At 40.0% G+C, this 16,299-nt stretch overlaps 1 protein-coding gene across 2 annotated transcripts; it reads left to right on the top strand.

Moving 5' to 3' along the window:
- Nucleotides 1–690: 690 nt before the first annotated feature.
- SLITRK2 (SLIT and NTRK like family member 2) lies at nucleotides 691–5,089 on the top strand. 2 transcript variants are annotated; one of them, XM_038748058.1, is made up of 2 exons: nucleotides 691–1,038; nucleotides 1,517–5,089. In XM_038748058.1, exon 2 carries the CDS (start codon nucleotides 1,560–1,562, stop codon nucleotides 4,104–4,106), a length of 2,547 nt encoding a protein of 848 aa, XP_038603986.1. In that variant the 5' UTR covers nucleotides 691–1,038; nucleotides 1,517–1,559; the 3' UTR covers nucleotides 4,107–5,089. The 2 variants fall into 2 exon arrangements, with proteins under 2 accessions (XP_038603986.1, XP_038603988.1); XM_038748060.1 differs by having other exon boundaries at nucleotides 1,529–5,089.
- Nucleotides 5,090–16,299: the final 11,210 nt, after the last annotated feature.

The raw sequence follows: 16,299 nt of genomic DNA on the forward strand, positions 1-16,299 counted from the left end.
TCCTCCTCCTCTTCTACCTCCTCCTCCTCTTCTACCTCCTCCTCCTCTACCTCCTCCTCCTCCTCTTCCTCCTCCTCCTCCTCCTCCTCTTCCTCCTCCTCCTCCTCCTCCTCCTGTTCCTCTTCTACCTCCTCCTCCTCCTCTTCTCTACCTCCTCCTCCTCTTCCTCCTCCTCCTCCTGTTCCTCTTCTACCTCCTCCTCCTCTTCTACATCCTTCTCCTCCTCTTCTACCTCCTGCTCCATCTCCTCTTCTACCTCCTCCTCCTCCTCTTCTGCCTCCTCCTCGTCCTCCATCTCCCCCTCTACCTCCTTCCCCTCCTCCCCCTCCTCCCCCTCCTCCTCCCCCTCCTGCTCCTGCTGCTGCTGGTCCTGGTGCTGCCCCGCATCCTCCCAGGGTGTGACGTCAGCCCCAGTTTGGTCCAAGGGAGCTGCATAAGCCTTTGCCCATCCAAACTGCTCGGCGCCCGGCCGGCGGGGACGGACGGACAGGACATCGGGGACGGAGATCCCAGCCAGCCTTGGAGCGGCATCAGAGGCCTCACACCATCTGCGATACGCTGCGCTCCCCTCGCCAGCACACACACACACACACACACACACACACACACTTCCCCATCCTCTCTCTCTGTATCCCCGTCTCTCTCTCTCTCTCTCTCTCTCTCTCTCTCTCTCTCTCTCTCTCTCTCTCTCTCTCTCTCTCTCTCTCTCTCTCTCTCTCTCTCTCCCTTTCTTTCCCCCCCGCCTCTCTCGCAGAGACCCAAAGGGTGGCCAAACTTCTCTCCACTCCCCCTCTCTTTCCCAGGAGGACTTCTATTTCTGCAGCAAGGGTGCTTGCACACAGACACACACGCACACGCACACACACACACACACACACACACACACACACACACACAATCAACCCTCTAGGAAGAACAGCCCGCTTGCCATCCTCCCCCTCCCCTGCAACCCCCCTCGTCCACCTCTCCGTCTTAGCACACAAGATGCTAAACTCCCAGAAGACCGCAAAGGACCGGAGTCTCATGTTCTCCTGATGTGTGAGTTCCGCATCCTAAACCCACCACCTCCCCCAACCCTTTTTTTCCCCCCCTTCGGAGTCTTGAATTTGATCCTCCCCTTCCCCCTTCCCCCCCACCCGTCTCTGCGCAGGGAAAAAAAAAACAAAAGAAAAAGAAAAGTGAAGCTATTTCTGCTGCGAGACAGGCGAGCTGCCCCTCGGGGGGGGGGCGAGTGATGGAGAGGGGCAGATTTAGTAAGAGAACTGGGTTAGTAATGACCCCTTCGCAGGTGGGGAAAGGGGGATAAGATGCTGCATGTAAATGTGTTGTTGGTTTTGGGGGGGGGGCGGTTAGAGAGGGGCTCAGATTCGAAAAGGATCGTTTCTCATGTGGTCTGATGCTCCTCCTTCCCCCACCCCACTGTCCTGGCCATTTTAATCGGCTCTTTGTTTGTCTCCACCCTCTCCCCCCGACCCAATTTCCTGCCCCTTCCCCTTTGGCCCTCCCGCTTCTTAAGGCTTGACTGTAGGTACCGGAGCTGGGATCTACGGTGTCTAAAAATGCTGAACGGTGTTTGGTTGCTCAGTGTGTTAACCGTGGCCGGGATCTCCCAGACAGAGTGCCGCAAAACTGCCAAAGACATTTGCAAGATCCGCTGCCTGTGCGAAGAGAAGGAAAACGTGCTGAATATCAATTGCGAAAACAAAGGATTTACAACCGTGAGCCTGCTCCAGCCCCCCCAGTACCGCATCTATCAGCTTTTCCTCAATGGGAACTTACTGACCAGGCTCCATCCGAATGAGTTCGTCAATTATTCCAACGCCGTGACTCTCCATCTGGGAAATAACGAGCTGCAGGAGATCAGAACCGGGGCGTTCAGTGGGCTCAAAACCCTCAAGAGGCTGCACCTCAACAACAACAAGCTGGAAGTTTTGAGAGAGGACACGTTTCTGGGCTTAGACAGTTTAGAGTACCTCCAAGCAGATTACAATTACATCAGCGCCATCGAGGCGGGAGCTTTCAGCAAACTAAATAAACTGAAAGTCCTCATCCTTAATGACAACCTCCTGCTGTCTCTCCCCAATAACGTGTTTCGCTTCGTTCTGCTGACCCACTTAGACCTGAGGGGGAACAGGCTGAAAATGATGCCCTTTGCCGGCGTCCTGGAGCACATCGGCGGGATCATGGAGATCCAGCTAGAAGAAAATCCCTGGAACTGTACTTGTGATCTCCTGCCTCTGAAGGCCTGGCTAGACACTATCACCGTCTTTGTGGGGGAGATCGTCTGCGAGACCCCATTTCGGCTGCACGGCAAAGACGTGACCCAGCTGACCAGGCAGGACCTCTGCCCCAGGAAAAGCGTCGGTGACTCCGGTCAGAGGGGAAACCATCCTTCCTTTTCCGATTCCCACATCCAGAGGATGTCGCCCACAGGTAACCCGGCCCTGACCCCAACTAGGGCTCCGAAAGCCAGCCGTCCACCCAAAACGAGGAACCGCCCGACCCCTCGGGTCACCGTCTCCAAGGACCGGCAGAGTTTTGGGCCTATCATGGTCTACCAGACCAAGTCACCCGTTCCACTCACCTGCCCAAGTAGTTGCATCTGCACTTCACAAAGCTCAGACAACGGGTTAAATGTCAACTGTCAAGAGAGGAAATTCTCGAATATTTCAGATCTTCGCCCCAAACCTACCAGTCCAAAGAAACTCTATCTTACCGGTAACTACCTACAAATTGTTTATAAGAACGATCTCGTAGAATACAGTTCTTTGGACCTCCTGCACTTAGGAAACAACCGGATCGCGGTCATCCAGGAAGGTGCCTTTACAAACCTCACCAGTTTACGCAGACTTTATTTGAACGGCAATTACCTTGAAAGTTTGTCCCCTTCCATGTTTAAGGGCCTGCAGAGTTTGCAGTACCTTTACTTAGAGTACAATGTCATCAAGGAAATCCAGCCACGAACCTTTGACGCCTTGAGTAACCTCCAGCTCTTGTTTCTGAACAACAACTTGCTGAGGTCATTGCCCGACCACGTGTTTGGAGGCACGGTCCTGACAAGACTGAACCTGAGAAACAACCACTTCTCCCATCTGCCTGTCAAAGGGGTGCTAGACCAACTCCCTGCCTTCATTCAAATCGATCTCCAGGAGAACCCGTGGGACTGCACGTGCGACATCATGGGGCTGAAGGACTGGACGGAACACGCCAACTCCCCGGTCATCATCAACGAAGTGACCTGTGAATCTCCAGCCAGGCACGCGGGGGAGATTTTGAAATTCCTGGGGCGGGAGGCCATCTGTCCGGAAGACCCCGGTTTGTCAGATGCTACTGTTTTATCCATGAACCAGAACACGGACGTGCCCCATTCTCTTAGCGTGTCTCCCAGTTCGTACCCAGACATACACACCGAAGTCCCGCTCTCCGTCTTGATTTTGGGGTTGCTGGTTGTCTTCATCTTGTCGGTCTGTTTTGGAGCCGGCTTGTTCGTCTTTGTCCTCAAGCGGCGAAAGGGGGTGCAGAACGCCCCCAGTAGCGCAAACAACTTAGACGTGAGTTCCTTTCAACTGCAGTATGGCTCTTACAACACAGAGACCCACGACAAAGGTGAAGGACATGTTTACAATTACATCCCCCCTCCTGTGGGGCAGATGTGCCAAAATCCTATCTACATGCAAAAAGAAGGGGATCCAGTGGCCTACTACAGAAACCTTCAGGAATTCAGTTATAGTAATCTGGACCCCAAAAAGGAAGAGCCGGTCGCTCTTGCTTATACGATAAGCGCATCCGAATTACTGGAAAAGCCGTCCTCGCCCAGAGAACCAGAGTTGCTGTATCAGAACATCGCAGAAAGAGTCAAGGAACTTCCCAGTGGTGGAGTGCTCCACTATAACTTTTGCACCTTACCGAAGAGGCAGTTCATACCTTCGTATGAATCCAGGCGCCAAAATCAAGACAGAATAAATAAAACTGTTTTATACGGAACTCCCAGAAAATACTTTGCAGAACAGTCAAAACCTGAACACCCTTTACTCCAAGGAAAACTGCAAACAGAACCAGACTACCTCGAAGTTCTGGAAAAACAAACTGCAATTAGTCAGCTGTGAAGGAAAAATAATTAAAAACCTATTGCATAAAACTTGAATTCACTTCAGAGTTACGGAAACGTGAATAATCACGATCCATTATACTTGCTTTTTGTTTTTTGTTTTTTTTAATTCCCTGTGCTAACATGGAACCTTTGAAAATTATTTTAGTTATTTTAGTTAGTAAGTAAAGCAATACGATTGCTTTGGCAAAGTTTCTTTAAATTATTTCTTTGTTTTTCCCCTCCCCAGTAACTATCAATGTACATGATGAATGTTTCTACAATGAATTTTGCGTAATTTTTTTTGTTTTTGCAGGGGGTGGGGAAGGATTGGGAATTTGGAGTTAAAAGTGGGGTCAATTAGTTAGGGAGAGAAAGGGATAGTTTTTTTTTTTTTTTAATGAAGGTGACTACTTCATGTACTATTAGAAGATCTCCAAAGATCTTTTTGGACTGAACCTTTTTTAATTTTTTTTGTAAATAATAATATACAGTATTTTCATTTTGGTTACACAGTATAGCCACTGGGCGTCACTTTTTTTGTGTTAAAGTGCCTTTGCACTTTAAGTACATTACTTAAATGTTGCTTTTAGCTTTGATAAATTGAACATATTTTAATGTGTTGTATTTTTGAAATTAAAAAAGTGTAAAATAGATCTATATGTCAGATGCATTAAATCAAAGGAGAGTTTGCTTGATTTATAGATGAACCAACCCTTCATTAAATGAGTCTAGTTCTAGGACTTGATAGATTTAACTGTAAAATATTTCTTTTCCTCTGGGTTTGTTTTCAGTGATCCATTGAAGTCAACTGAAGGGATTTGGAAATGGACTACAGGCAATATATTGCCTCAGTTGGGATTAATCGTTTATTAATAAAAGATATTTAACATGATATAGTGAATTGAACATTAATATCCTGCCCTAAATCGTTACATTGCAACACTAACACGGCTCAGTAAAGTTCCGTGGTTTTAGATTATTTTCCTAATTAGGAGACCATTACATAACTTGTAATATTTTTGGCATTAAATTAGTTATTTTTATACATTTGATGAGAGTCTGTTTCTAACTTGTTAATTGAAATTATGATTTTTTTTTTCTTATTGCAAACTCTTTTTTAAGCTCGTGCACCAGCAGAGGCCGCCAGACACCTCATTTAATACGTATTTATTTGAACCCATTTAACCATATCCTAGAGAGATTTCAAAAGTAGGATTCGAATTTGGGTTTCCAGAAATTCCATGTAAGTTGTTCGGTGTTTTTTGGTATTTGTTTTTTTTGTTTTTTTTTTGTCCAGGGAATGCAGAAGAGTTACCTACCTCATTTCCCTTATTACCGTCAGTATTTTAAAATCGGAATACTTGCGTGTCTTTCTTTAAATAGAGGATAATTAGTATTGCACTTTCCCACTTTAAGAAATCTGCTCAATTTTGTTAAATTTGCAAAGGGTGCTGTACAATAATCCTCTTTTATTTTCTAATAGGACAATAAGCCCAGAGAAGCAACTTATATCTCTTTTTTTCCCTTCAGTCATTCCTTTGTGCTCATGCTACTTGAATTATTTCAACTTTACGTATATAATTCCAGAAAAGTTTACCTAACTAGATTTTGGGGGAGGGGTTGGGAAGGACTTTAAGTGATTTTAATTAATCAGGTACATATAACATCTTTATAAACACTTATTTTTCTGGAAATATTTCTTAGATGCAAACATTATTGTGTGATTTAAACAAACAGCCCTTATTTACAACAAAAACAGTTTTGTTTGGTCTATTGTAAATCCTTATGCAACTGGGATGGTGATCTGCATATAAAATAGGCCAGTCTTTTCAGTTCCTTATTAAAGCAATTGATGGAGTCTGAAAGAAGCACACTGTTTCCTTTTCATAAATAGGTTACTGCACATAATAATCCTTTATTATCATGCAGAGATTGAAGTGGACTCTGATGACTTATTTTTTAAGCTTTACTCTGACTAATAGTACATCATCTGACATTAGAGGGGTTTTTGAGCAATAGAATTTCAATTATAAATTACTTAATCAATACCTTAGCAGTCAAAAGCTTCATCATTTAAGAACTTAAAGGGCCCATAGGTGCATATTCAGAGCTATAGGACATTCAGCATATTCATTTTAATGTATGATGTGATGTTTGAAAACCATGACAACTAACATGTCAATTCTTTGTTTAGAGACGATAACTTCCATTCATTAGCTCAGGGTTAAAACTGGACTGCTGCAATGAACTATTGGAGAATCTGCCTTCAAAATGGTCTTACTTCAAGAAGGAGGAGATATGGTATCCTATAAGTTGAATTTGGAGATTTCATCTGGAAATCGAGACCTCCTCTTTGGGTGAGGTACTTACTTGTAAAAAGCTTGGAAAGGGTCTAAGGGCTGCTGTTATTTGATATAGCTAAATGCATTTTTGGCTAACAATTAGTGAAAGCAGGTGCAGAGATATTTGACAGTGCAAAAGTGAATCATTATATTCAGTGTTTCTTAATATAACCATTAGCACTGCCTGGGAAAAGATTCCTGACAACTCATTCTAGAACTGAAATTGAATTAAAGTTTAGTCATTTTTCTCCCCAAAATACAATTGCGCTAAGAAATGGAGAAGAATATGTTTCCTTCTTCTCATGAAAAACAGCTTAAAATCAATTTAGTTACACAATTCTAAAGAGGCCTTTTAGAAGAACTCAAAATTATGCATTTTCTTGTTTAATAATTATGGTTTCACTTTTAGTGCTCATTCTGTTTCCCAGGTTCCTATTTCATTTACATTCTGTTTCAAGATGCAACACTTTGGATTTGTTCATTTAACTAAATAAGCTTCTTCCGAGTAAACTTTGTTTAGATCTATTTCTGTTCTCACTGAATGCATTTTGTTTTGCTTTATCCTGAGAGTTCTTAAAAGAGTTTTATTTTGGGATACTTTCCAGCTGGATTTGGCCATTTTGCTTTTTATTTTACGTGCAGCTTGAAAGGGTATGAACAGTAGCCCCACTCAGAATATAACATCCTCAACTCCGGACCAAGGCAGATCAGTAAACTTGATGACCCTGCTGTCCTAAGGGAAAATTCCCCTCAACTGAGATGATTCATTAGTAGTTATGAGATCAACCATGGCTCATTAATTTCAAGACACTTCTCCACATTTCTGCCTTATTTTTTTTTTTTGGTATTGGTTTAAATGCTTACTATGTGCCAGGCACTATACTAAGCTATTGGGTAGATACAAGCTAATCAGGTTGGACACAGTCCATGTCCCACAGGGGGCTCACAATATGAATTCCCACTTTACAGATGAAGTAACTGAGTCACAGAGAAGTTAAGTGACTTGCTCAAGACCACACAGCAGATGAATGGCAGGGACAAGATAAGAATCCAAGTCCTTCTGACTAATAAGCCCAGGCTTTTTCAACTAGGCAGTGGGGAAGGATCTCATTTTAAGTCATGGCCAAAATGCTTTGATTCTTCTCCAGTGGTGAGTTGATAAGGAAAACATGCTAATCCCCTTTCTGCAGACTCATATACTTGGTGGATCTTTTTGAAGGATCATTTTTTCTTTTTTTTTCTTTTTTTGGCCACTGAAGGCAGCTCCTTTTCTAGATCATGCAGAAGGTTTGGTTACTTTTACTGCTGTGGTTATTTGATGGTCCATGCTTTGTTGGGCATCTCCTGAAGTGTTTTGGCTAGTTTTCAGGTACAGGGTTTTTAGAACGTATATTTTCAGTATGTCAATCTGCTCTGCTATTGAAAATGTTTGGAGAGGGAGTTTTAACAGGCTAGCTGCTGAACAAAAGCATCTTCCATAAATGGAATGTAAGTGCAGGCTATAAAAATATAAACTGGTTTCTGAAAGGTGGGACTCACTATTAAGATATGTGTTGTTTGTTATGAATAATGCTCCCCAAAGGGGCAGAACTATTTGCTTAGCCATGTGAATATTGATAAATGTTTGCATTGTAAATATCAGATTATCTTTATCATAAAAGCAGTGTTAAACATTTATTTTTTCTGAAAATGCCAAGAATATTTTATCTCTATTTCAAGGGTTTATGCTAACAATAAAAAAATGACAATTATCATCAAGAGATAGATGCTCTTTTCCCTTCCAGTAAGGGAAACCAGTTTTGTAAGGGGTTGTTCTGCACAAAAATCCTGTTTTTCACCTCCTGTATGATACTATTTTATTATTGCCTGCTGAAAGGGGTTGTCTTTATGAAGGTTGGTGCAGTCTCTTCAGGTTGAACTAATGAGTTATGCACCATATCATAGTTAAAAGTCTGGAAAATGGTGTAACAACAGAATTTGCCACACTTCAGTTTTTATCCTGAGCTATAATATCAATATACTAAGGAAAGGAGAGTTTCAGATGCCTAGTATTCACAAACTATGAATGAACTATAGTGAAAAAATAGGGCTTCTTGATTAAAGAAATGTCTTTCTCTCCATAAGCTTAGAACCTCGGCAAAAGTAAGGCAAAATGTAGAATTTTTTTGTTTCAATTTATGTCTGTTCACAACAGGAATTTTAAAGCAGGTTGGATCCAATAGGTCCTCAGTGTTGGTGCTACTATAGGAAATGTATTCTCAGCTAACAGAATGCAGGATCCTCCTTATTTAATATCACATTCCTTTACTAATGAAGTCCAGTGGCAGATATGTCTCCACCTATGTCCTTAGGGCATAGCTTTCATTTTTTATCTAGCAACTTTTTTGTTTCTCCCCATATTTGGGTGGCTAGAGTCATTGAAAATGCAGATGCATATTTTGTCCAAATTAGGGATATTCTTGCCATTTTACTAAAGAGAAAATTATATTCTATGCACTCATATTTCCCAGTACATTGGTTTGAACACTTCTCAGCTGCTTAAACCCTTCACAGTTATAGTAGGAGTTTCTTTTCTTGCATATTTCAACTTTTACCCCAACATACATTTAAAAATTATTAAATTAAAAGGTGAATTTCTCAGTAAAAGAATCCTTAAGGACATTTTAGACTATTGTTTGTATGTACTCAAGGCCATTTACATGGAACATTTACAACTGTGAAAAGTGGGTTTGAGCTCATATATTCATTTTAAAGAAAGTGAAAATAGTCATGAGACTCCAAAGAAGAGCTCAATTTGGAGCAGAGATCAATGGAAAATATGTTAATAATTGCATGCTTTACTCAAAAAAAAAACCAGGTAGAACTGTTTTTAAAAATGGATTCATTGAACTGTGCTTGAACTGATAAGCACAAAAATGTCTAGTTGGAATGATTTTCATAGAGTTTGACATTTGGCCAGTTATCAAAAAACCTTAATTATTCTAGAAGGTATTGATATGATTGAAGAATTTTAGATATCTCTGTTGTCATAGGATTATTTTTATTACATGGTCTTACTTTACTGGTATTTCATATAATGTATACATCTCATTAATGTAGTTTCATATTTTTGGCTTCACTAAGCAATTCTGCACAGATGAAACGCATTTATAACAGTTCTTATAAGTTTAAAAAATGTTTTTGTGGGTTTTTTTCATTTTTTAAAGGAAATGGAGGTTGAGGCATTAAATTGCCTCACAGACTCATTTGTTCTATTGCTTTAAAAGACTAGTGTAGAAGAGCCGGAAGCAGTGGTTGCTGCATCTCTCCAGTCTGAACATGATTAGGGCAGTGCATAAATGTATAGTATATCTAGTCTTGGAAATCTAACACAAGAGTGGATCTGTTATTGCTACTTAGTAGCTATACATCTCTTACTAGCCCTCATTAGCAGCAGCGGAAGCAAGTGGTCTTTAGAAGTATCAGCAAGTTCCTTGAAGCATTCAATTCATTTTTTTTTCTGTTCTCCAGTTCCAACTGTGCTGTACTATTTTTTTTTTTTAATATGGAAGCACTTTGGTTACAGTTTGTCTCCTCTTTACGGATTTTTTTTCTCTTGGAAAGTCTCTTCCCAAGGTATTGGTGTCATGTCCTGCTTATGGGGCTAAGAGAATTGATTTCGACACGAGACTGGTACTGCAGGAAGAACAATTGCTCTTCATCTACAGACATGATAAAAATCCTGAGTGCTTTTGTCTCTCTGTCTCTTGCATTGTGCTGTTTTATAAAAGAGAATTACAATGACCTCAACTTCAAGTGGCACTCGAGATTAAAAATAGATTTTCTATTGGATAGTGGCTTAAATTGTTTCTGTCTTTCGGATGTGTTGGGTTCTGAGGAGATGGACTGCACTCACCAGCAGCTTTGAATGGTAGTTTTCCCTAGAGCTTGACTTTGTCAATTCTTTTTGCCTTTTTTCCCCCCTAGATTGTGCTTTATTATCTACTAAATAGAGCAATATAATTCCTTCAGGATAGGAAAATTTTTAAAGTAGGATTTTGGGGGCCATACTGTATGTCTTCCTCTTTATGGCAACTTCTAATAGGCCATAAATATGGAAAAGGAAAACCACCAAAATACTGCTTTTTACTTGAACTATTTGTATTTTTTTTTTCCTTTTGAACACTAATTGTTATCCTTAATAATAATAATAGTAATGACATTTATTAAGCTTAATACTGCTCTGATCACTTTTTGGGTTACTCCAGTGTAGTAAAGTACTCAGTAAATGCTATTAATTAATAGTTTGAGCATCATTCAACCATCCCCTGGCCTTGCTATATCTCTTCTGTGTTCTACTGAAGTAAATTTAACTCTAGTGTTTTTTTTTATTTTTGACTGAATTTTCCAAGTTCAGGGCAAACAAGATTTTTTTTCCAGTTCAATTGTATTTCTTCTTTGTTTCTCTTTTCCTAAGGTCACTATGTTCTGTATCATCAGGGAAAATGACACTTGGACAACTTGGTTCATTTTGAGGAAATTCACTGATCCACTCTAATGAACAAAACATCTCATGCCAGTGGAAAGCTCTACTTCATCATTATCAGTAGTTCTATAGATTTGTTGAGGCAGTGTATCTGCCTAAATAGGTTTTAACTTGAAAGGAAACATAACTGCAAAGCCTTAGAAATTCTTGCAATTTATAATGCATCTTTTAGAGAAGCAGCGTGGCTTAGTGGAAAGAGCACAGGTTTAGGAGTCAGAGATTGTGGGTTCTAATCCCACCTCCACCACTTGTCAGCTGTGTGATTTTGGGCAAATCACTTAACTTCTCTGTGCCTCAGTTACCTCATCTGTAAAATGGGGATTAAGACTGTGAGCCCCACTGGAGACAACCTGATTAACTTGTATACACCCCAGCACTTAGAACAATGCTTGGCACATAGTAAGTGCCTAACAAAAACTATCATTATTATTATTATTTTTCAGAAAACATAAGCTTTCACATGGTTCTTAAACAGGGGATCCTGAGAGACATGTTAAGATTTGGTAGTGCACCCAAAGTTACACTACTTGTGTTTTTCCTTCCGTCTATCTCTATTTTTAATTAGAGCAAAATTATTTTGTCATACGTCTACTCAAGGGAACAAGAAGCTTGAGTTGATTTTCTACACTACATAGGAAAAAATGTCATGAGGTTGTTGTTTTTTCTCTGAATTATTATTCTGCAGTGATCAGACACTACAACACCTTCACAATGCTGAAGTTAACCACGTCTTAAATAGTCTGTACTTGGATTATTTTTCTTTTGTAAATCTATTGATTGAAATAGCACAATGCTGTTTTTAAAGAGAGATTTATTATGTCTTGGTTCTTTGTCCTTTTCAACTGGTTTGCTTTTTTTTTCCTCCACAATCAAATTTCTCATCAAGCAGGAAGCTTGCTTCAACTTTGTGCTGTCTCTCTGGGAATGGGCAAAACTGAACGCTGTTGAAACTTTAGAATCAGAGGGAGGAGAAGCAGTTTGGCATAGTGGATACAGCACGAGCCTGGGAGCCAGAAGGACCTGGGTTCTAATTCGGGCTCTGCCACTTGTCTGCTGTGTTACCTTGGGCAAGTCACTTCATTCCTCTGTGCCTCATTTTACCTCATCTGTAAAATGGGGAGTAACACTGTGGGCTCTGTATAGGACATGGACTATGTCCAACCTGATTAGCTTGTGCATACCCCAATGCTTAGTACAGTGCACATACTAGGCACTTAACAAATACCATTAAAAAAAAACAAGTTATGGACCTCAATATAGATACTTTGTAGACGTGGCATATGTCCCTGCCTTTCAAATAGAGCATGGTTTGCGAATTCAGTACCCTCCTTTTTTCCCCTTCCTTCCTCCTTCTCCTTCTGTTCTATTTCCTTCTACTTCCCTGTATTCTTGAGATGTTTCTGGATAGTTTGATCTGGCACTTCTGTTTCCAGCATGTAGTTCTCTTAACTACATGTGACTTGTATGAGAGAAGTGAAAGATGATTTCACAGTATAGGTAAGACCAATTTTGATTTAGGACGCATAGGTGAAAAAATGACCACCTATGATTTCGGTAAACTATAAATGAATGATGAATAAAGGTGTGCTTTCAAAACACATGATTTATCTTTCAATTTATTTTTCTGATAATTATAATTTAGGCATCAATTTATAATGCAGTTTACTTCGCACAACTCAAAATACCTCAACTTCTATTTTGTTAATAGCTTTACTATCACAACTTGCATTAAGGTGAGGGGAGAGGATTTGCTTTGTACTTTACATATGTTAAACTAAAAACAGAGAAGTCAAAGGAGGTGTCTGAATGGGTAGCATGAATGAGCAAAAATTGAGGATCTCATGTCTGCAATCCAGGAGTTGTCTTAAAAATTAAGTACCCTTGGTTCACTTGAAGGATGAGACCAGGATTAATATACTTATGCATGTATGTAAATCTCTGAAGTCGAATTAAATCTCTGTATCACCCCTGATTGAGCAGGGACAGCTCCCAGAGAGCAGTTGCTTTGGGGAGAAAATGATAATAATAATAATAATAATAATAATAATAATAATAATAATAATGGCATTTATTAAGTGCTTACTATGTGCAAAGCACTGTTCTAAGCACTGGGGAGGTTACAAGGTGATCAGGTTGTCCCATAGGGGGCTCAAAGTCTTAACCCCCATTTACAGATGAGGTAACTGAAGCACAGAGAAGTTAAGTGACTTGCCCAAAGTCACACAGGTGACAAGTGGTGGAGCTGGGATTTGAACCCATGACCTCTGACTCCCAAGCCTGGGCTTTTTCCATTGAGACATGCTGCTTCTCTTGAAAAGTGGAGGAGGAAGAGGATTGGAATTCTCTTGGTAACACGATGTGCTTAGGCCTAGTCACAGAGATTTGGGGGTGAAGGAATTGATTTTGATGCAGTGATTTGCGCACTGTCACTCATATTCTCTCGAACCTGCCTGTTGAATTGCTGCGGAGACTTGGGGAGCAGCAAAGTTAAGAGAGAAACACATTCAAAAGACAATGGGGTGTTTGGTTTTTATTTTTATTTTTATTTTTTACTCAAGGACCCATTTATGGCCTAAATGACCACAGCAGAACTCCAGAGTTTGGCAATTGGGCCATAATGGAGCAGCCTCAATAGCCACTGTGGTCCTCGCTGCCCTTGTTAGCCGGTTCATATTCAGGATTCTTTCTGGGTTTGCTCATCCTGGGAGATGCCCCAACAGGTCATCTGGTCAGAAACCTTGCCCCCTGAGGATATTCTCAGTAGATATTCCCAGTAAGAGTAGTGAAGAAGAGAAGAGAGAAGCAGGAGGTTTATGGCTGATGGTCCAGAAACATCAGGATATAATAATAATAATAATAACAAATTTATTAAGTGCTTACTATGTGCAAAGCATTGTTCTAAGTGCTGGGGAGGTTACAAGATGACCAGGTTGTCCCACAGGGGGGCTCACAGTCTTAATCCCCTTTTCCAGATGAGGTAACAGGCACAGAGAAGTTAAGTGACTTGCCCACAGTCACACAGCTAACAATTGGTGGTCTAGGACTTGAACCCATGATCTCTGACTCCAAAATCCATGCTCTTTCCACTGAGCCATGCTGCTTCTCTGATAGCCACGGGGAAGAAGTGTTGGTACTGATCCCTGGCCTAAGTCTGGCTGTGGAGGAAGTAGGAGCTAAGTTGCTGTAATAGCTTTGCTCTGGCTTAGTGAAGGAGATAGTAATGGTGGTAGGGTCAAGGGTAAGGGCAAATGGCAGGCAGGGATGTGATTTATTGATTTATAATAATTGTGGTGTTTATTAAACAATTGCATTATGCTAAGCCTATGGGTAACTTGAAAACACTTTTAGGTCCTGCTTGTTAGATCTCTTGAATGGAAAAACTAAAAACATTCCCCTAATCGCCAGCAGTATAGTTTTGTTTGGAAGATGAGGCTTTATGCAAGTCTTACTTGTGAAAGTGAAACTGCTTTTTGCTTTGTGCTTGAGTTTTGTGTTTTTAAGTTTGAATCTATATTCCAATTAAAACTGAAGCCACAGAATTGGGATTTATTGCCTATCTTTGGGATGTAAATTAACAAGTTCTAGGAGCAAACTTGTCTCTAGTTCACGTACATTGCCTTTCAAGCTTTCAGAAAATTTCTCAGTTCTAAAAGGGCTGCCCAGTCATTAGTGTGAATTAGCAAGATCCCACTGTATATCTTGTTAGACACTTGCAGCCCTATTTCACTTTTAAGTCAGCGAAACACTCAGCTAATCCCCCAGTCAAAATGATTCTTAAGCCATTGATAAGACAACAATAGCCATAATGCTGAATGTGCTCAGAGGAGATTTATAGTTCGGAGGAATTCTGCTCAGAATATCAGCTTCTCTATGTTGGACCTAAACTGTTTCCTCCTCTTCTGAAAATCCTGAAGGCTGAATTTGGAATAATGGTATAATCTATTTTGGATGAGTATTCATATTAGGCAGGGAATGTTTCTACCAACTTGGTTGCATTGTAAGCGCTTAGTATAGTGATCTGCACAGAGTAAGTGCTCAATACCACTGGTGATGATATGGTTATGAGTTCAGGTGACCTCTAAATCTCTTGTTTACCAAACCAATTCAGAAAAATCTAACACATGTAAATTATCTACTTCTTTGACTTGAAAATTTGTACTTATCAGAAACCCACTTATTGCTAGGAAAAGTGAAAGTTCAACATATCCCCTCATTCTCATAATATTCACTCAACTCTGAAAAAAAATGCAAAATCAACTTGCTCAGCTCAGAAAGATTTAAGTACAAATCAGGAATAATTGAGAATAATCTTGATCATCCCTAGAAATCAGTAATGGAACATTGTTACTAAAAGCCAAAGATTTTCTTTGAATCCTTTTGATTTATTCTTCATTTTACAAAATCCTTCTCTGCTTATTGCTTTTTGTACTGCCAAATGCTGCTTATTCTCTAAGAAACAGTGACATCAAAGTCTCTTTCAACATTTCCTTCTTTGGCCAACAAAGTCTCTGTCCAATTTTCCTTTTTTTTTTTTGACTAACATTCACTTTATAAATAGCATCATGATTAGAGTTAAATTAGTTTTGAAGAAAACTCTTAAAGCAATCCTAGATCTTTGGAAAAGGAACCATGCTCCCCATTACTGTAAGAAGTGACAGTAATTTACCAATTTCAGCTTTGGTTTCAGCTACTTGATTTAGGTAAACTTCACCAGATTTACATAAATTTATGGAAAGAAATATGTGGATTTGGCTTAAATTTTATTTTTCTTTCTACCCAAAAAAGAAGAAGCATCTGGTTTTAAAAATGGAAAAGAGGGAATTCAAAATGTTTTTCATTCAGTAATAAGAAAATTGAAGCACTTATGGTATCCCAAAGAGCCAAATACCATTAAATGAGAACCGTTAGCCCAGAGGTAATGCAGTCTGTCAGTCCTAATCATTATGCAATGCCTCCCCCCCCAAAAAAAAAAACCTTCTACATCCCTTTTATAACATTTTCCTGGGTCTAACTTTCTTGTTTGAAAGATTTTGGCTAAAGCCCTAATGCTTTCCTATTTTTTTTTTACATTTTCTTTTTTAATATTGTGGAAAATAAGTGGCATTACAGAATAGAAAAGAGAATTTTCTCAAATAAAAAGTGACTATTTTTGAAACACTTCCATTCACAACCTCATAAGAAAGTGAATTTCAAAAATTGTACAAGGCAGTGAAATGTTATGTGAAGTATAACCTTTCAGTGCAGAATTTCAAACATATTTAAAGGCCCATTTCTAATGTGATTAAAGGCTGTGAATGGCAGTTAGTGCTACTGCTTCTGTGAAATCAATGCTGATTAGTCTT

This window comes from Tachyglossus aculeatus, chromosome 6 (genome assembly GCF_015852505.1).
Source record: "Tachyglossus aculeatus isolate mTacAcu1 chromosome 6, mTacAcu1.pri, whole genome shotgun sequence".
Taxonomy (NCBI): Eukaryota; Metazoa; Chordata; class Mammalia; order Monotremata; family Tachyglossidae; genus Tachyglossus; species Tachyglossus aculeatus.

Coding starts and splice junctions, on each gene's coding strand:
- SLITRK2 (XM_038748058.1), top strand. CDS start 1,560: ATGCTGAACGGTGTTTGGTTGCTCAGTGTGTTAACCGTGGCCGGGATC.